Below are 21,658 nucleotides of genomic sequence, written 5' to 3' on the forward strand. Positions count from 1 at the left end.
ATTTGTTTATTAATAACTTTTCATGTTAAAAAATTATGCACTCTCCTCAAACAATAGCATGGTATTATTTCACTGTAATAGCTCCTGTAAATTGGACTGTGCAGTTAGATTAACCCTATAAAGGTGTGGATCAATTTAACTTTGCTTCCAAAACCAAACCACAGGCGATGCATGTTAATGTTCAGACCAAGCGTCGAGGATCTTAACAAAACTCCCCCTTCAGAAGACGCCTTTGTCCAATGACTCATGTGCATTGTAATAGAACTGAAAGTCGTGATCAAGGGCTAGCCATCAGGTAGCCTGATTTCAGATGTGTCCATGTAAACAGGATTATTAGGGATGGATCGATATTTACAGAATAGTTCCCTGGAGGAAACTGCGTGAGGGTCATGCCTTTTCAATTTCAGTCAAGAGCATGGGTTAGTATTTTTTAAATCTAGTCCAGGGGACAGTCATGTAATTTGTAACTGATGAAATATCTATATTTTAGAATTAGTTCCTCATCTCTGATTCTCCGCTGGGTCCGCAATATCAAATGCACCGATAGGCTATTTAGTGTGTTCTCAATCAAATGATCCATAGCCTATAGGCTACAAAGTAAAGTTATATTTCTAAGATATCTGCTGGATGGTGTAAATAAAACTAGGCTGCATTACACACTGCAATGGATATTCCAATCCTGATCTACTACTATAATAGATTTATCAGAGTTAATGATTCAAGTAATTTACAGTAATTTTTTGTTTGTTTTTGTATTTATTATGGCAGCAGCTACTCTTCCTGGGGTCCAGCAAAATTAAGACAATACAATACATAACATTCACAGATTTCACAACAAATTACTACTACGTCGAGTGTGCGCTTTGAACGCTCCAAGAGCGAAACGTTCTGAATTTACGAACACCCAGAGCGCACTCAAGTGTGAATTTACGAACACGGTTTTTGTCTTCAGGATCTGTCCCTACATGGCCATATATCCACGTTCCAGCACTTGTTTACGGAAGACAGACGGACCACTTGTGCTAATTAGCTATCTAGCATGCTCCAATCACCTGTGTATAACGGAATGAAGCCGCCAGAAACTTGTTGTCACTGAAAAATACTGTCGGCTGCTACTGTGATAAAGCTGGTTAAACAGTGTACAGTAAGTGTGTATTTTGCATTTGTGAAATTATTTTGACGTGATAATAAAAGGGCTTTAATGATTCTTGAACCATATCGAAATTAAGAATCAATTCAGTATTTGGCTGTTTTGGCTGCCAGAGCCAGTCGACCTCTGAAAATATCAAGATCCTTGGACCATTAAAATAAAATATATAGTTTACCTTTATTTAACTAGGCAAGTCAGTTAAGAACAAATTTTTATTTACAATGACGGCTTACCAAAAGGCCTCCTGCTGGGACGGGGGCTGGGATTACAAATAAAACATTTAATAAAAATATCAAAACACACATCACGACAAGAGAGACACCACAACACTACATAGAGACCTAAGACAACATAACAGCAACACATGAAAACACAGCATGGTAGCAGCACAAATCATGGTACAAAGACAACAGCACAATGGGCAAGGTAGAGAAAATATACCACGCGAAGCAGCCACAACTGTCAGTAAACTGTCCATGATTTGAATCTTTGAATGAAGAGATGGAGATGAAACGGTCCAGTTAGTGTTTTTTTGCAGCTTGTCGCTAGCTGCAGTGAACTAAGGATTCTAAACGGTAGACACCTTAAAGGAGTAGCTAGCTATTTTACAACTTGATGTTAGATATTTCCTCACCCGGATAGTAGTCTATGGGTCAGGAAAAACGAATCCATGCTTCAGTTTTATTTAAACAGCCATTAGAAAACTACAGCTAACTTTAGCCACCGCTAAAGGAGGCTCGCTCGGCTGGTGCTAGCACATGCGCGGATCAAATACACTACTGGAACACCGAATAAGGTGTTTACATGTCCTAATAATTTGAAAGATTGCTCAGAAAACCAGCCGTTTTAAGTTTTTCCATTTTGACCTCAAACCGATTAAGATAAACAGAGTAAGATGTGACATGATTATTGCGTAATCTATCTACTGCCATAATCAGTTTAATATCCAATTATTAATGTGCAAGTAAACAATCTCTTGTTTACATAAACATCTCATGTAATCTGACCACAAGCAATCATACTGCAGAAATGAACTCGTTGAACCTGGAATAGATTTTCACAAATAATATCTTTATTTCAGCATTGATGTGCATAATGCCAAACAAATGAGTGGCTGGAATTCACTGACTATGCCTGCAAGTCAGCAAAACACCTTAAAGCAATTTATTTAAAAAACAGAACAGAGAAAAAACATTTTTAAACAAACACGTGTACTATAATATTTATAAAGACAAAACAGTCAGAGATGAGAGTAGCTGGCTATGTTTGTGTTCTTACATTTATGGGCAACAGTTGCTAATACCCATGTCAGCCATAAGTGTTCCCTGATTGCAAAAAAATATATAAAATAATAAAAATAGAAATGCTATATCGCGCTCTGCTTGAGCATAGTCACCTGCCCTATACCATACAACTGTCTAAACACATCTAGAACCCACAATCAAAACACAACATAAACATCAGTAGACAATATATTATAAATATACATATGAAACAATAGCGCCCTTCTCAGGTTTACTGTAGTCTCTTTCTGCCCTTCCGCCAGTGAGGTAAGCCACAATCTGAGGGAAGAAAATAGTGTAAGTGACAGATGAATCATTATAAAATCATACCAACTGTTTCTAATAATCAATGACACTATATTAAACTTTTTTTGGTCTGCTTTGAACCTCCTAGCCATGAAGTAAGCCCTTAACCTATTCACTATATTTTTGTGTTGCTATGTTATATGTTTTTTCTTCGTGGTTTTTATATTCATTATTTATGTTCCTCACACGAGTGCTTTATACTCCTTCCTGCCTTATATTTTCATATGGAAACTCTTCAATTGAATTGTTCACAGATATGCTATAGCCGCAAAACATCCACTGATCTCTCTGTAAAATAGGGAAAATATCAACCTTAAGATGTGCTGATGCTATTAACCTGTGAAATTAATAGTGCATGATACAGACATGATAACAGGCCCTAACATACATAACATGTCTACAGCTCTATGTTGTGTCAGTATGATGCACATAAAGACAAAGAAAACAGTAAGAGGACTGGCAAGATGTGTGGAAAGCAGCCAACACTGCATCTCTTCCCCTTTAAGATTGTGTTGAAATCAGTCAGTATGTTCTCTTTCCCACGGTCTGACATGACTTCTTTACATTAACTCAAAGTACCATCTGGGTTAAACTTTGTTTGACCAATCTAACCAGGCAACACATAGCTATGTTTTACCTATATAGGATGTGTAAATAAATAATAAATAGGCTAACAGGAGATATTGACAGGCATGTCCAAGTCCTTTTATAGCACAGACCTAAATGGGTATGACCTGGGCATGCACAACCATCTCTTTTCAAACAGTGTTGAATAAGAACATAGTGTCTACAGACACTGAAGAGACGCAATGAACACAACAAGCCCTTATACAGTATGCCAAACCAGTTGAGTAGGTTTGTGTTGATGGGGAAAACGCCAACTTTTGGTATTTAGCAGTCAGACAACTACGCCTTATTTACTTTGAAGAACTACTAAAATAGGGATTTTGTCAGACTGCATAGGCAGAGGCTCTATAGAGACGAGATGATGACTTGGAATGAAATAATAAAGTAATCAAATAAAACAAATTTACACAACAACTTAAATATTTTATTAAAGTAAGTTATATGCTAATGGTCAATCACTACCATCATGGGACTTTCATTAATTGTTTTATTCTGTCCAAAAGTATGTGGTCACCTGCTCATCGAACATCTTATTCCAAAATAATGAGCATTAATATGGTGTTAGATGAGGTTGAGGTCAGGGCTCTGTGCAGGCCAGTCAAGTTTATCCACACTGATCTCAACAAACCATTTTTGTATGGACCTCCGTTTGTTCACGGGGGTATTGTCATGCTGAAACAGGAAAGAGCCTTGCCCAAACTGTTGTCACAAAGTTGGAAGCACAGAATCGTCTAGAATATCGTCTGCTGTAGCATGAAGATTTCCCTTCACTGGAACTAAGGGGGGCCTTATACACCCTTATTCCTCCACCAAACTTTATAGTTGGCACTATGCATTTGGGAAGGAAGCTTTCTCCTGACATCCACCAAACCCAGATTTGTCTGTCAGACTGCCAGATGGTGAAGCATCACTCCAGAGAACGCGTTTCCACAGCGCCAGAGTCGAATGGCGGCGAGCTTTACACCACCCCAACTGATGCTTGGCATTGCGCATTGTGATCCCAGGCTTGTGTGGATGCACGGCCATGGAAACCCATTTCATGAAGCTCCCGACAAATAGTTATTGTGCTGACGTTGCATCAAGAGGCAGTTTGAAACTCAGTAGTGAGTGTTGCAACCGAGAACAGACGATTTTTACGAACAACGCGCTTCAGCACTCGGCAGTCCCTTTCTGTGTGCTTGTGTGGCTTACCAATTCATAGCTGAGCCGTTGTTGCTGCTAGACGTTTCCACTTCACAATAACAGCACTTACAGTTGACCGGACAGCTCTAGCAGGACAGACATTTGACTAACTAACTGGAAAGGTGGCATCCTATGACAGTGCCACGTTGCGCTTCAGTAAGGCCATTCTACTGCCAATGTTTGTCTACGGAGATTTCATGGCTGTGTGCTCAATTTTATACACCTGTCAGCAACAGCTATGCTGAAAAAGACAAATCCACAAATTTGAAGGGGTGTCCACATACTTTTGTATATATAGTGTATCATCTGACTTCTGTCACACTTTAACAAGTAGTTAAGACTCATGTTACAAGAGGAGGAATGAATGAAAACTGCATGTCTGGAAAAGTACTATCTTGATGGACAGTGGGTAATTTAATTAGAGAGGGCAGAGTTCAGAGGTAATGGAAGAGAGGAAGTACAGTAAGGGAATGAAGTGCACTCACAGTCTTGCTCTCTGTCTTCACTGGAAAAGCAGTCTTTGAAGAGACAGTGCATTGTCCGATAGCAGTTATCCAACAGAGATTTGGGGGTCACGAACCTCCAGCCTTTTGAGTCAATCTCCTTAACCCTTTTGTAGATCTCCTCTATTCGCTCTGGTGGCTCTCTCTGAGAGATAAATATACATGGCCATTATGAGATACGTTTGTTCAAACAGAGATGGGGAGAACAGTGATGGTGACACTATGGCCGGTCTTACACACCTCATCAGTCTGTGGTGGGAACACCTGCTGGACCTTCCTGAAGAGATCCTCCAGGTCGGTGGTGTACTTGTAGGAGGGGTGTCTCACTGGCAAGACCCTCAGAATCCTCTTCAACACCTCCTGGTTGACCAACAGCCACACATCCTGCAGGTCCCCGTCTTCCAGATCCTCCACCCTCGCCCTCTGGAGGGACAAAGAGAAGAGAAAGAAGTGTGGTAGATAGGAAGAGATAGTGATGTTTTATTTAACCTTTATCAGGGAGCCATACTGATCCCAAGGTCTATTTTAGAGATGAGCCCTGAAATAAATCAATTCCAGAAAATACACACTTCAAAATATAAATACAAACTGCAAGCAGAAAGAAAAACAGGATCAAACAAACAAACACATTCATAAGGTCCTCAATCAGCTTTCTGAATTTCCCTAGAGGCACCAAAACATCCAATTTAAGAATTTGTAAAGATTGTTCCACAAATAAGGTTTAAGAAAACTATAAGCTGATTTACCTAACTCAGTAAAAACCAAAGGAACTTCCAGAGTTAACTATACCTGAGACCAGGTGTGGTAACTCGTATGTCTAAAGTTTAGTAATGATGTTAGGTACAGTGGGACTTTTTGTAAAACGGCTTCATAAATGAAAACATAGCAATGTATCAACCTACGTGACATCAAAGAAGGCCAACCAACTTCCTGGTAGAGAATGCTGTGATGAGTACTGACATTGCCACCTGTAATAAAGCTCAGTGCGCTATGAGAAACTGCATCTAACGACTTTAATGAAGTGGCAGGTCCGTTCATTTAGATGATGTCGCCATAGTCCAGGACCAATAAGATCGTTGTCTGAACAGTCGGCTTTCTACTATTTAGCGAGAGGCAGGATCTATTCTATAGAAGAAGCCCATTTTTATTCTCAGATTCTTAACTCATCAATATGCTTTTTAAAAGACAGATTGTCATCTATCCAGATGCCCAGATATTTGTAAGCAGGGACATGATAAATATGGACACCATCCAAAGTACATATGCTTAAACAAGACGTATTTGTATGCGCTCTAGAGGACAACATATACTTAGTTTTATCTGCATTCATTACTAATTTCAGGTCAATAAAGTTTTTCTGTAATACAATGAAGGCAGACTTGTAGTTCAGACAGAGCCTGATCAACCGTGGGGGAAATAGCATACGCAACAGTATTATTGGCATACAAGTGCAGGTAAAAAAATGTTGTTGTTTTTTTACAGCAAGTCAATATTGTATGTAACAGTAAAAAGTACAGGATCCAAAATCAATCGCTGTAGGACACCTTTTGTAATATCCAGGAGACATGATTTAACACCATCAGTAGATACACATTGAGTTCTATCTGTCAAGTCATTTTTGAACCAGTTCTAGGCCAATTGAGGAAAGCCTCTGAATTAGCAGTGAGTGATCAACAGTATCAAAAGCCTTTGACAGGTCAATGAAGAGGGCAGCACAATGGTGCCTTTTATCCATACAGTTAAGCAAATAATTTATAACTATGGATGCAGCAGACATAGTGCTATGACCTGGTCTAAAACCTGACTGATGTTCATTTAGAATACGTTTTCAAAAATAAGATCTTAGCTGAGAATTAATCAAGGATTCTGAATATTGTAGCTAGATCAAGAAAGTTTAGAAATAGGGCGATAATTATTTAGGTCACAAGGGTCACTACCTTTGTGAAGGGTTAGTACATGGGCCGCCTTCCAAACCAGTACCAGATATAATTGTTAGATAAATCATATGGGTTAATGATTCAGCAATCAGGGGGGCAGAGAGCTGCAGAGAAAATGGATCAAGCATATCAGCCCCAGTGGATTTTCTTTTGTTACAGCAATCTTAAGCAAGGCATCTAGAACATCGCTGATAATAAATTGTTGTAATTAAAACAAAGATTCACTAGAAGTTGACGGGATAACTGTTGAGTCAGCTAGAGTCTGGCAGAGGGAAGAGCAGTCGATTGTCTGACCAGGGTCAATTAAACCACCATTTGTCTCAAATAAAAAGCCTGCCGAGATAAAATGATGATTAAAAGCATCACATAAGAATTAAATCAATCAATGAGGAGTTAACAGGGTTTTTCACATTTAGCCGTGTGGTTTTGAGATCAATTGTGTCAGATTAAAATCAATGCACATACTCTTAAATTGATCTGTGGCTGGGGATAGCCAATTCAGACTCAAATCCCCTAAAATGACCAACTCCGAGGACATAAAAGGTGTTAAACACTCAGATATAGCACCAATAGCATCCGCCATGCCAGCGGTGGGGGGGAAGGACACATCTACAACCAGGAGCAAAAATGTCTTGGAAACAGAAATATTTAAAGATTGGGACACCATTAAATGTAATTTTACATATATGGCAACCCCCCCACCCCTTTTTTGTAACCTGTCACATCTAAATACATTATAATCATTTACTTCAATGTCTTTATCAGAGACAGAACCCTTTAACCATGTTTCCGAGAGAACCAGAACACAAGTACTGTACCCAAATTTAAATTGTATCCATTTTATCATTATTATTTTTATTTTACCCCCTTTTTCTCCACAAATTCTATCTTGTCTCATCGCTGCAGCTCCCCAACAGGCTCGGGAGGTGAAGATCAGCTTCATGCGTCCTCCGAAACATGACCCGCCAAACCACGCTTCTTAACACCTGCCCGCTTAACCAGGAAGCCAGCCGGACCAATGTGTCGGAGGAAACACCGTTCAACTGATGACCGAGGTCAGCCTGCAGGCACCCGACCCGCCACAAGGAGTCGCTAGAGCATGATGAGCCAAGTAAAGCCCCCCCGGCCAAATCCTCCCCTAAGCCAGATGACGTTGGGCCAATTGTGTGTCGACGTGTGGCACTCCCGATCACGACCAGTTGGGATACAGCCTGGGATCGAACCCAAGTCTGTGAGCTGAATACCCTCTTTGACTTTAAGTCTCGCAGGGGGTTTGGGCAAATGCACGATAAGAAAATGGACACAGGGCTGAGTGACGCAGCGGTGTAATGCACTGGATCGCAGTGCTAAAAGCGTCACTCAGCCCTGTGTCCATTTTCTTATTGTGCATTTGCCCAAAACCCCTGCGAGACTTAAAGTCAAAGAGGGTATTCAGCTCACAGACTTGGGTTCGATCCCAGGCTGTATCCCAACTGGTCATGATCGGGAGTGCCACACTCGCGAGGGGGGTTTGTGCATTTCGGGGGTTTGGGCAGGGGGTTTGGGCATTTGCCCAAACCCCCTGCGAGACTTAAAGTCAAAGAGGGTATTCAGCTCATTCCCATAAGAGCTAACAGACATAGGGTCATCTACAGCTATTTGTCAACTCCGCCAAAGGAGTTCAGCTGCTGCAGGGAACCAGAGTGGCTGCCAATGCTCCATTCTGGGTGTGCACAGGAGGCCTTGGTGTGGCTCCTGTTGCAAGGTTGGAGCTGCCATGGGGGGCAGTAGTGTCCAAGGCCAGTCCTGGAGATGGGAGTAGGAAGGGTAACCAAAACTAGCCTGAGAGGGAGGTTGTGGGGGTGCGAAGCTTCAAACTCTCTACATATGAGGGCTGATGATGTGAATGAAAATTCTTCTGGAGCAGGGAAGATATTACGATCTTCGCAAGGGGGAAGATGGTGGAGGCCCTCTCTATCACTCCCCTTAGTGATGTGGCCACCCTCTCCTGTTGGGTACGCAGGTCATGATGATATGGCTGGGGAAGCCAAGCTGGGCCACAGTCAAGAGCACCATAGCTCTCTCTGTTGTGGGGCGCCATAACTTTGCTACCTTTTTATTTGGGAAAAGTGTATTCTCTAATATAAACTTTCCATTGGAGTCCATCATTAATATAATGTCTGTGGAGGATGGCAGGAGTGATGTGAGTAACTACAGAGATGAGACGGGTGGAGGGGGTCAGCTGGGCTGGTGCATTGGTTGGTTATGTTGGTTGCTTGGGTTGCTTGGTTGGTGGGTTATAATTCAGCTGTTGCCTTGGTCCTGAGTTTTTGTGTAACTCTTTGTAGAGTGGATTGTTGTGGCTGAGAAATTCCTGCCTTAGCTCATGTAGCTCCTTCTGCAGGTTCTGCATGTGGCTAGTGCTGACTGTGGTGGACAGTTCCTCTCCAAGTCTGCGCACCTTCTACAGGTTCTGCATGTGGCTAGTGCTGACTGTGCTGGACAGTTCCTCTCTAAGTCTGCGCACCTTCTACAGGTTCTGTATGTGGCTAGTGCTGACTGTGCTGGACAGTTCCTCTCTAAGTCTGCGCACCTTCTACAGGTTCTGCATGTGGCTAGTGCTGACTGTGCTGGACAGTTCCTCTCTAAGTCTGTGCACCTTCTGCAGGTTCTGCATGTGGCCAGTGCTGACTGTGCTGGACAGTTCCTCTCTAAGTCTGCACACTTCCATCCTGAGAGCCTGGTTGTCCTCCTCAACATTGTGTTCAATGCACACTGCAGCTCACGGATCTCATCCGTATGCCGACGCACCAGGCTGATCTCCTCCTCTATAAGATAGTGGTACTTTCTGACATTTTAAGATAATTGTTGGTCTTGTGGAGAGCTGTGTGCCAAGCATTAGGATCATCCATGTAGAACAGGAGGTCTCCTTTTATTTCCTTGCTCGCTTTTAGGATGAAGTCTGCCCTCAGAGTCTCATAACAATTTATTTTTCCTGACTCACTTGTAACATTTTTAGGATAGCCCCAGTCGGTTTTCACGTAATAAGAAATTCCCCTCTCGACAACAAATTCTATTGACCCCCAACAACGTTGTCGTTGGTTTTTTGTTATTCAGAAATAACAAAACATGCCGAAAAGCTGCTGTGTTGTTCAATGTACATGTAACCAGGTCAAGAATATCCACCTACGTATCGCAATGCTCCCACGTAGGGAAATAGAGCCTGCGAGAAGAGCCCTGTGGCTTCAGGCTATGTCTTGGGAGAGTGGGAAATAGGCTACATGTAGCTAGGTTTGTGGAAAACATTTAATCCCAGGTAAGACATTTAACTTGTTTAGTACAGTTCGTTTGTAACTCCACTCACTACTTATAGCTGTATAGTCCGTTTGTTTGTGTTGTTGGTCGGTAGCCAGCTTGCACTCACTCACTCAAGTGGCTGCTAGCATAGTCATGAAAAGAAGCATGAGGGAATCCCTACAATATTACATTTTTCTAAGTAGTGCGAACGCTAGGGAGCAGCCAATGTTGGATGTTGTACTTTTCTTAAATGTAGAATTGTAAATGACAAAAACAAGCAAGAAAATTGCATTTGAAAAAGTTCAAGTTTTTGCTGTGAGCCAATGTGGTAACCACATGTTGTTTTCCCCACAGGCAGGATTGCGACATTCTATCTAATACCATCTGGGTCTATACATGATGGCCATAGAAATAAGAATAAATAGAATGGGCGTCCCCATTCAAGTCAATGATGGTATAATGGGTGGACTGGCGGCCATTGCGAGTGTACCCAAAGCAGGAAGTACAGGCAGAAAGTAAAAGCAGGAAATGTACCCATCAATTTGTTGAATCAACTTAAATTACACTACAAAAAATACATTCCATTGCATGAGCCCCATCAGTTAGCATCATTTGAATGAACATTCTACATTACCATGGAAATTATTACATCATAATACAAGGAAGCCATTGTGAGTGTACCCATGTACCCATACCAGTCAAACCCATACCCATACCACCCATGTACCCATACCAGTTTCACTAATTGTGTGTAAAGTTGTCATCAAGGAAACGGGTGGCTACTTTGAAGAATCTAAAATCTAATATATATTTTGATTTGTTTAACACTTTTTGGTTACTGCATGATTCCATGTGTTATTTGATAATTTTGATGTCTTCACTATTACTATACAATGTGGAAAATAGTAAAAATAAAGACAAACCCTTGAATGAGTAGGTGTGTCCAAACTTTTGACTGGTACTGTATAACAAAATAATGTAACAAAAAATATATATTTAAGGAGGAGCTCTTAAGTGCTACTGCTCATAGTCCCAGTTGGTACTGTATTAGATAGAACCAATGATTTATATATACACTAGATGACTGATAGGGGGTGCTGTGTTGAAGACACTGTGCCTCCATCTTGACACTCCCTCACCGTTGTACAAAATATTTTAGAAGCTATAGAAATGCATTTATTAATGTATACATTAGTTTTTGCACACTTTTAAATTATATTAAACATAAAATATTTTCCTTCAAGTTAAATGTTTTTAGATGACTAATGTCACTGTCCCCACTACAACAAAAACATTGTTAAATACATGTAATTTTGTCCTTGATTCAAATACTGTAGAATTTTTTTTCCCCAATTTGTGTGCGTGGTCGAGGACAATTCCCTATTATTACGTGAATATCGACTTGGACTATGGAATTGGTTGCTAGGTGACTGATGTAGTGATAAGAGTAAAGATAAAGGAGGGAGAATAAGGAAGGAATGTAGACGAAGGGTGAGTGAGTGGGTGGTGTGACAAGTAGATTTTTTCCATGAATTAAGTTAGATCAGTGGTAATGATAAGAAAACAAAGGGAGGGACTCACCAGCCTGCTGATATTGCTGAGTTTGAAGACCTCCTCATAGTGAACTCTGATGGTGTAATTAATGGGTAAATTGTGTTTCTGTTAAAAAGACAGGAAAAATGTTGGTGTCAGATTGTGTTTGTAGAAAAATACCACCTTTAATGTAATCTCCACATATATCAACTGTCAAGACTACTGTGTGTGATCCACTAATTTCATTAATATTCCAAACATGTTGTAACTGTCTCGAGATATACTGTCCCCTTCTTACCATGTTACGTCTTCTGCCTATGAGTTTGTTTTCCAATGTCTTCAAAGATGTGCACTGGGCAGTTCTGGGCGTCATCAAAACAAGAGGTAGTACACATATCAAACCTACAGGGGGCACAACATACATATGATATCATATAACATGTCACTCACTGACGCAGTTAAATATTCTAAAACAGTGTCGTAGCAGTATTGAAGTGGTATAATTGTGGTGAGAACTGAGCAAAAGATGTTGAGACTGTCACAGTGCAAAGCCAGACCATAGCTCCTAGCCAGACCTTTGTGGTTGCTTTGCTAAAATGAATTATGCTGAACCATGACCTCTTCTTTCCATCAGACTCATCATCTCACTGAGAATCCACCAATCTAAGAGAAAGCCCCAGCTGAGCCAGATTACAATACTGATTAAACACAACAATAATCTCCTCTAAAACGCTTTCACCTTAATCTGCATGTGGTCAAGTGCAGGAGACATCCAATACATTCATGGTCAGTGGTACATTTTTGCTATTATGTTTGAAAACAGTATTTTGGTCCTGTGGTCCAAACGCAGACTGAGACAGTAGTACCTATTTTGACAAGCACAGTTTCATAGCAATGGGGGCAGAGTGAGTGGTGGCATGCAGTCCAAAGCCAGTCTGTTGTGGACAACTGTGTGGTTAGATCCTGTGGCCGAGGGCTTAGATGTAGATGATTGTATAGTGACTCCGAGTCAGCAAAATCCCCAAGACCTCACAGCACTCTTCACAAAGACCTAGGAATGTACCTCACTGCACTCAATCTACAGTCAGGGGCTCAAACATCAGATACCTCACTTACCCTACCCCCCTCTCTTGCCTTCAATACACGTTCTTCCTCTCATTGTTTAGTCAAGTGTGTGTATTTCTTTCTCTCTGTTACAGGACGTGGTTAGATACATCGGTTTAACAGCTTTTTTGGAACAGAAACCAGACCTACGCAATACTTTTTTTTGTTATCTCTCTTTCAATCTGAGATAGGAATTGATCAGACCTATGATGTCTTCTACTGTCAATCCCCTATACACTTTCTAGCTTGAGCTCTCTGAAATATACATTGTTTGTCTATGATGAGTCATGGTTACAGTTCTTTAGTTTAAGGGGGGCATTGATCTCTTTTACGAAAAAAACTTTAGGGGTTTCTCCATAGCAGAACAAACTTTGTGTAAACTGTGATGAAGGTCTATTGTCTGAAACATTCGTGGTCCATTAAACCCTTTGTAGAATATACAAGAATGTCAGTGTGATTAATTTTCTTTTACTAACATATGGTATGCAAACCAGGGTGCCCAATGGGAAAAGGTATGCATCATTCGATTTATTACCACTCTCCAAAGACAACTGGGGCTCAGTTGCTGGTACTATAAACTCCCAACGGTCTCTACTGACAGATGTATTTCCTCACACTATTAAGGGCCTCTTAGCGCTCAGTAGGTAAATAAGTGGCTGAAGTGATGGGGCCTCACCCAGCCCATTGCAACACAAACAACAATTATTCAAGAAACCAGGAATAACATCCATAATCTACCGGTACACATAATCTCAGTTCTGATCCCACACCACTACATCCCCACAATATGTCAAATCTCTAGCGTTTGGCCTGACACGTAGTTCCCAGGGCACTTGCTGTAGGTTAGAGTGACATCTGCAAGCCCTCCAATTCTTCACACAAGCACCACAGGACTTCTCTTACCCAATAGAGCTCCCAGGAGCCAGGCTGTTGACCGGACCATACTCCAATTTATGCCCGTTTAAACACGCTGGAGGCCTCCGACTCAGATCACACACTTTTCCAGAGCACCACAAGGTCCTTCTCGCTCCTTGTTAGCCTGTAACTGCAACACAGACAGGCATTTTTAACAGTTCATCATTGACTGTCTTCACTGGTTTCAATCAGATTTGTTCTGAATAGCTATAAACACCACAAAACCCTTGTCAGGTTGAAAGAACAGGAAATAATCCATGTACAGTATACGTTGACATTTGATGACAGACGTATGTGTACATCTCCGGCCACCAACCACTTAATGTCAAACGGAGAAGTTTGAATTTTGAAACGCTGTATTGCCAAAACCGGTGCATAGACAAAGCTGCGGGAAGATGTTTGGGGGTGGGGGCAAAACAATTTTTTTTTGCCAGCGCTACAGACGGCTATATCGTGGACACCCCTTCAAATTAGTGGATTAGGCTATTTCAGCCACACACATTGCTGAAAGATGTATAAAATTGAGCGCACAGCCACACAATCTCCATAGACAAACATTGGCAGTAGAATGGCCTTAATGAAGATCTCAGTGACTTTCAACGTGGCACCATGCTGCCACCTTTCCATCAAGTCAGTTCATCAAATTTCTGCCCTGCTAGAGCTGTCCCGGTCAACTGTAAGTGCTGTTATTGTGAAGTAGAAATGTCTAGGAGCAACAACGGCTCAGTTGTTGCCGCACAAGCTCACAGAACGAGACCGCCGAGTGCTGAAGAGCGTAAATATCGTCTGTCCTCAGTTGCAACACTCACTACTGACTTCCAAACTGCTTCTGGAAGCAACGTCAGCACAAGAACTGTTCGTCGGGAGCTTCATGAAATGGCTTTCCATGGCTGATCAGCCGCACACAAGCCTAAGATCACCAAGCGTCGTCGGGAGTGGTGTGAAACTTGCCTCCACTGGACTCTAGAGCAATGGAAACATGTTCTCTGGAGTGATGAATCACGCTTCACCATCTGGCAGTCCGACGGCGAATCTGGGTTTGGCGGATGTCAGCAGAACGCTACCTGCTCGACTGCATAGTGCCAACTGTGAAGTTTGGTGGAGGAGGAATAATGTTCTGGGGCTGTATTTCATGGTTCGGTTTAGGCCCCTTTAGTTCCAGTGAAGGGAAATCTTCATGCTACAGCAGACAATGACATCCTTGACGATTCTGTGTTTCCAACTTTGTGGCAACAGTTTGTGGAAGGCCCTTTCCTGTTTCAGTGTGACAATGCCCCCGTGCACAAAGTGAGGTCCATACAGAAATGGTTTGTCGAGATCGGTGTGGAAGAATGGGACTGGGCTGCACAGAGCCCTGACCTCAACCCCATCGAACACCTTTGGGATGAATTGGAACACCGACTGTGAGCCAGGCCTAATCTCCCAACATCAGTGACTGACCTCACCAATGTTCTTGTGGCTGAATGGAAGCAAGTCCCCACAGCAATGTTCCAACAACTAGTGGAAAGCCTTCCCAGAAGAGTGGATGCTATTATAGCAGCAAAGGGGGGGGAACAACTCCATTTTAATGCCCATGATTTTGGAATTAAATGTTCGACGAGCAGGTGTCCACATACATTTGGTCATGTAGTGTATATACATTTGGTCATGTAGTGTATATACAGTCGTGGCCAAAAGTTTTGAAAATGACACGAATATCAATTTTCACAAAGTTTGCTGTTTCCGTGTCTTTAGATATTTTTGTCAGATGTTACTATGGAATATTGAAGTATAATTACAAGCATTTCATAAGTGTCAAAGGCTTTTATTGACAATTACAAGAATATTGAAGTATAATTACAAGCATTTCATAAGTGTCAAAGGCTTTTATTGACAATTACATGAAGTTGATGCAAAGAGTCAATATTTGCAGTGTTGACCCTTCTTTTTCAAGACCTCTGCAATCCACCCTGGCATGCTGTCAATTAACTTCTGGGCCACATCCTGACTGATGGCAGCCCATTCTTGCATAATCAATGCTTGGAGTTTGTCAGAATATGTGGGTTTTTGTTTGTCCACACACCTCTTGAGGATTGACCACAAGTTCTCAAAACTCTGGGGAGTTTCCTGGCCATGGACCCAAAATATCTATGTTTTGTTCCCCGAGCCACTTAGTTATCACTTTTGCCTTATGGCAAGGTGCTCCATCATGCTGGAAAAGGCATTGTTCATCACCAAACTGTTCCTGGATGGTTGGGAGAAGTTGCTCTCGGAGGATGTGTTGGAACCATTCTTTATTCATGGCTGTGTTCTTAGAAAAAATTGTGAGTGAACCCACTCCCTTGGCTGAGAAGCAACCCCACACATGAATGGGCTCAGGATGCTTTAATGTTGGCATGACACAGGACTGATGGTAGCGCTCACCTTGTCTTCTCCAGACAAGCTTTTTTCCGGATGCCCCAAACAATCGAAAAGGCAATTCATCAGAGAAAATGACTTGACCCCAGTCCTCAGCAGTCCAATCCCTGTACCTTTTGCAGAATATCAGTCTGTCCCTGATGTTTTTCCTGGAGATAAGTGGCTTCTTTGCTTCCCTTCTTGACACCAGGCCATCTTCCAAAAGTATTCGCCTCACTGTGCATGCAGATGCACTCACACCTGCCTGCTGCCATTCCTGAGCAAGCTCTGTACTAGTGGTGCCCCGATCCCGCAGCTGAATCAACTTTAGGAGACGGTCCTGGCACTTGCTGGACTTTCTAGAAGCCTTCTTCACAAGAATTGAACCGCTCTCCTTGAAGTTCCTGAGGATCCGATAAATGGTTGATTTAGGTGCAATCTTACTGGCAGTAATATCCTTTCCTGTGAAGCCCTTTTTGTGCAAAGAAATGATGACGGCACGTGTTTCCTTGCAGGCAACCATGGTTGACAGAGGAAGAACAATGATTTCAAGCACCACCCTCCTTTTGAAGCTTCCAATCAGCATGACATAGTGATCTCCAGCCTTGTCCTCGTCAACACTCACACCTGTGTTAATGAGAGAATCACTGACATGATGTCAGCTGGTCCTTTTGTGGCAGGACTGAAATGCAGTGGAAATGTTTTTGGGGATTCAGTTCATTTCCATGGTAAAGAGGGACTTTGCAATTAATTGCAATTCATCTGATCACTCTTCATAACATTCTGGAGTATATGCAAATTGCCGCCATACAAACTGAGGCAGCAGACTGTGAAAATGTATATTTGTGTCATTCTCAAAACTTTTGGCCACGACTGTATGTATAAATATGAATTTATATATATATATATATATATATACACACATACACACTGAACAAAAATATAAATGCAACATGTAATGTGTTGGTCCCATGTTTCATGAGCTGAAATAAAAGATGCCATGCGCACAAAAATACTATTTCTCTCAAATTTTGGCACAAACTTGTTTACATCCCTGTTAAATAAGCATTTCTCATTTGCCAACATAATCCATCCACCTGACAGGTGTGGCATTTCAAGAAGTTGATTAAACAACATGATCATTACACAGGTGCCACACAAGGCCACTCTAAAATGTGCAGTTTTGTCACACAACACAATGCCACAGATGTCTCAAGTTTTAAGGGAGTGTGCAATTGGCATACTGACTGTGGGAATGTCCACCAGAGCTGTTGGCAGAGAAATGTATGTTAATTTCTCTACCATAAGCTGCCCCAAAAGTTGTTTTACAGAATTTGGCAGTAAGTCCAACCATGTAACCATGCCAGCCCAGGACCTCCACATCCGGCTTTGTCATCTGCGGGATCATCTGAGACCAGCCACCCAGACAGCTGATGAAACTGAGGAGTATTTCTGTCTGTAACAAATCCCTTATGTGGGAAAAAACTCATTCTGATTGGCTGGGCCTGGCTCCCCAGTGGGTGGGCCTTTGCCCTACCAGGCCCCCCCATGGCTTCGCCCCTGCCCAGTCATGTATAATCCATAGATTAGGGCCTAATTAATGTATTTCAATTGACTGATTTCCTTATATTAACTAACTCAGTAAAATCATTGACATCTTTATTAAATGTTTTTTTAGTACCAGTCAAAAGTTTGGACACACCTACTCATTCAAGGGTTTTTCTTTATGTTTACTATTTTCTACATTGTAGAATAATAGTAAAGACATCAAAACTATGAAATGACATATGGAATTATGTAGTAACCAAAAAACTGTCAAACAAATCAAAATATATTTAACATTTTAGATTCTTCACAGCCACCCTTTGCCTTGATGACAGCTTAGGTCAGTTAGGATCACAAATTTATTTTAAGAATGTGAAATGTCAGAATAATAGTAGAGAGAATGATTTATTTCAGCTTGTATTTCTTTCATCACATTCCCAGTGGATCAGACGTTTACATACACTCAATTAGTATTTGGTAGCATTGCCTATAAATTGTTTAACTTGGGTCAAACGTTTCAGGTAGCCTTCCACAAGCTTCCCACAATAGGTTGGGTGAATTTCGGCCCATTCCTCCTGACAGAGCTGGTGTAACTGAGTCAGGTGTGTAGGCCTCCTTGCTCGAACACGCTTATTCAGTTCTGCTCACACATTTTCTATAGGATTGAGGTCAGGGCTTAGTGATGGCCACTCCAATATCTTGACTTTGTTGTCCTTAAGCCATTTTGCCACAACTTTGGTAGTATGCTTGGGGTGAATGTTCATTTGGAAGACCCATTTGCGACCAAGATTTAACTTCCTGACTGATGTCTTGAGATGTTGCTTCAATATAGCCACATATTTTTCCTTCCTCATGATGCCATCTATTTTGTGATCATGATGCCATCTATTTTGTGAAGTGCACCAGTCCCTCCTGCAGCAAAGCACCCCTACAACATGATGCTGCCACCCCTGTGCTTCACGGTTGGGATGGTATTCTTCGGCTTGCAAGCGACCCCCTTTTTCCTCCAAACATAATGATGGTCATTATGGCCAAACAGTTCTATTTTTGTTTCATCAGACCAGAGGACATTTCTCCAAAAAAGTACGATCCCCATGTGCAGTTGCAAACCGTAGTCTGGCTTTTTATGGCGGTTTCAGAGCAGCGGCTTCTTCCTTGCTGAGGGGCCTTTCAGGTTATGTCAATATAGGACTCGTTTTACTGTGGATATAGATACTTTTGTACCTGTGCCCTCCAGCATCCTCACAAGGTCCTTTGCTGTTGTTCTGGGATTGATTTTCACTTTTTGCACCAAAGTACATTCATCTCTAGGAGACTGAATGCAACTTCTTCCTGAGTGGTATGATCGCTGCGTGGTCCCATGGTATTTATACTTGCGTACAATTGTTTGTACAGATGAACGTGGTCCAAGGATGAACCAGACTTCTTGGCTGATTTCTTTTGATTTTCCCATCATGTCAAGCAAAGAGGCACTGAGTTTGAAGGTAGGCCTTGAAATACATCCACAGGTACACCTCCAATTGACCTAGTGGTTAGAGCGTTGGACTCGTAACCGGAAGGTTGCAAGTTCAAACCCCCGAGCTGACAAGGTACAAATCTGTCTTCTGCCCCTGAACAGGCCCACTGTTCCTAGGCCGTCATTGAAAATAAGAATTTGTTCTTAACTGACTTGCCTGGTTAAATAAATAAAAATTAGCCTATAGGAAGCTGTCTAAAGCCATGACATCATATTCTGGAATTTTCCAAGCTGTTTAAAGGCACAGTCAACTTAGAGTATGTAAACTTCTGACCCACTGGAATTGTGATACAGTGAATTATAAGTGAAATAATCTGTTTGTAAAAAATTGTTGGAAAAATTACTTTTGTCAAGCACAAAGCAGATGTCCTAACCAACTTGCCAAACCTACAGTTTGTTAACAGTAAATTTGAGTGGTTGAAAGTGATTGAAAAACGAGTTTTAATTACTCCACTTCACATGTGAATCCAAAATACCTTTGAATTCAGGAATTCTCACATTTGGAGGCATGACAAATGTGAATGGGATGTGAATGATGTGATCATTCATTCACGTGAATTTCCATGATCAGTTCCAAAAAAAAATACAGAAAATTATGACAAAATTGACAAGAACATTAAATCACACATCACAGCTGTAACTTGGAGAAAAGTAAAGGACAGTGCCCCAAACATAACTTACATATATCACATGTATGGACATATGTTATATGACAATTATATGACATTAAAATACATAGCAAATAGAGTAGGCATAGCCAACACTGGCAAATAGCATGTCTATATATCCTATGGATCCCAAGGGTCTTCATTATTTAACCATATAGCCTACAATATCAAAACAGCACCTTCGGCACCAGCGTCCAAATTAAATAATAGCATGTCTTATAAGGCCATATAACTAAAGTTGGCTAAGCGCAGCAATAACATCCAATATTTGCTCAAGACGTTACAAATATCACTTCCATATTCACCTGCACAATCCCAGCAGTAACTCCACAGAAACTCGCAACTTCAACACTCCGTTATCTTCAGAATGACCATCAGCAGCAGCGACCAAAAGCACACATGGTTCACACAAACGACTTACTTACAAGGCTGGGAAACCACGCGTGCGTGACTGGTCAGTGATATTGAAACAATGTCATCTTTAATAGATGACCTGCGCGCAGCAACACCCAGAGTAAAACCCCCGTTTTAGGCGAACGCGAATTTGGGAAAATCCCTGAAGCCTCACTTTCTTTGGCCCAGAACTCCAAAACGAGAGAATATTGATCAATTGCGCAATGTCCATATGGTCGTCTCCAGCTCCACCTTGCAGGCGCAAATTGTCAGGTTTTACTTTCACTTTCCATTCACTGCGCCATAACTCCCAAATAATAATCTCATCCCCGACTAGACTGCCCTAAATATTACATTCTAATTCAGTATCCTAATACAAATTCAAAATTATAGAATTCAAATACAATTTGTTGGCACAGATATCGCACCATACTCCACATTCAGCTCCTTAGGCTTAAAACTTACTCCATGTGCTCAACAGCCACGCGGCCATGTAAGGCCATTTATTCACAATCACACAATTTTATGACATTAACATCACCTATCTTCTAGGGCACAGAGTTCATTGTGAACAAATAGACTGACTGCTCGAGTGACCAACATATGCCTACTCAGGACAGCTAGGGTACCAAACTGTCCCACCACAAACGCCCACGTGGATCATCATGGATTTATTTGTGCTTTATCCTGCGGTACTGAGGTGCAGCATGAATGAGACTGGAAAATAATACTGAAATGGCTACAGGATTTGTTAACTCCAGTGAGATTTATTTAAAAAATAGCATACAAGAAGTTCTACTATGACTTTGACAGTGCATGGCCGAACTAAACAAATCTCAGGTCCTGGGAAGGCCCGTCTCTTGGCATCTGAGAGAACATTTAGCAGTTTTCAAGCAATTTTCCTGCAATTCTACACATTTTGTCATGGGGCAGAGAAGTTTTGTTGTTGTCGCTTTAAATACTGCCTTGCGTGCATCTAACTGATCTAGGGTGTAATCATAAGTCCAACACTAGTAAACGAGAGCTTCTATTGGACAAATCCAGGTATGTTTATCCCCATTTTGTTCCATTTGCTTCTGTTTAATAATATTGTATTATACCTACTAAACTTATTCCATTGATCCCTCGGCCAAAATCTGTTTAATCAGTTAGTAATATTCATTAAAAAAAAATATGTTTTAGATCTGGCTCCGGACTAGCTGCTGTACCTCATCTACAGACCCCACTTTAAGAACCCCAGCTGTGGGCCATCGAGATGAACTGACATTTCAGATTTCAGGCTGGCCTAGAGCCAGATAGACACTGGAGACATTTTGAGAAGGGGCATTCCATCTGCAGTGCAGA

General features: G+C 41.5%; 1 protein-coding gene across 2 annotated transcripts; it reads right to left on the reverse strand.

Moving 5' to 3' along the window:
- Nucleotides 1-2,200: 2,200 nt before the first annotated feature.
- On the reverse strand, nt 2,201-20,578 carry il34 (interleukin 34). Of its 2 annotated transcripts, none has more exons than XM_024379349.2 (7): nt 20,227-20,578; nt 13,805-13,940; nt 12,096-12,199; nt 11,846-11,923; nt 5,292-5,474; nt 5,034-5,196; nt 2,201-2,712 (listed from the first exon to the last, which is right to left on the reverse strand). In XM_024379349.2, the coding sequence occupies exons 2-7, from the start codon at nt 13,842-13,844 to the stop codon at nt 2,666-2,668; spliced, it is 615 nt and encodes a 204-aa protein (XP_024235117.1). In that variant the 5' UTR covers nt 13,845-13,940; nt 20,227-20,578; the 3' UTR covers nt 2,201-2,665. The 2 variants fall into 2 exon arrangements, with proteins under 2 accessions (XP_024235117.1, XP_024235116.1); XM_024379348.2 differs by having other exon boundaries at nt 13,805-13,946.
- Nucleotides 20,579-21,658: the final 1,080 nt, after the last annotated feature.

The sequence above is a fragment of the Oncorhynchus tshawytscha genome, linkage group LG19 (genome assembly GCF_018296145.1).
Source record: "Oncorhynchus tshawytscha isolate Ot180627B linkage group LG19, Otsh_v2.0, whole genome shotgun sequence".
NCBI lineage: Eukaryota > Metazoa > Chordata > Actinopteri > Salmoniformes > Salmonidae > Oncorhynchus > Oncorhynchus tshawytscha.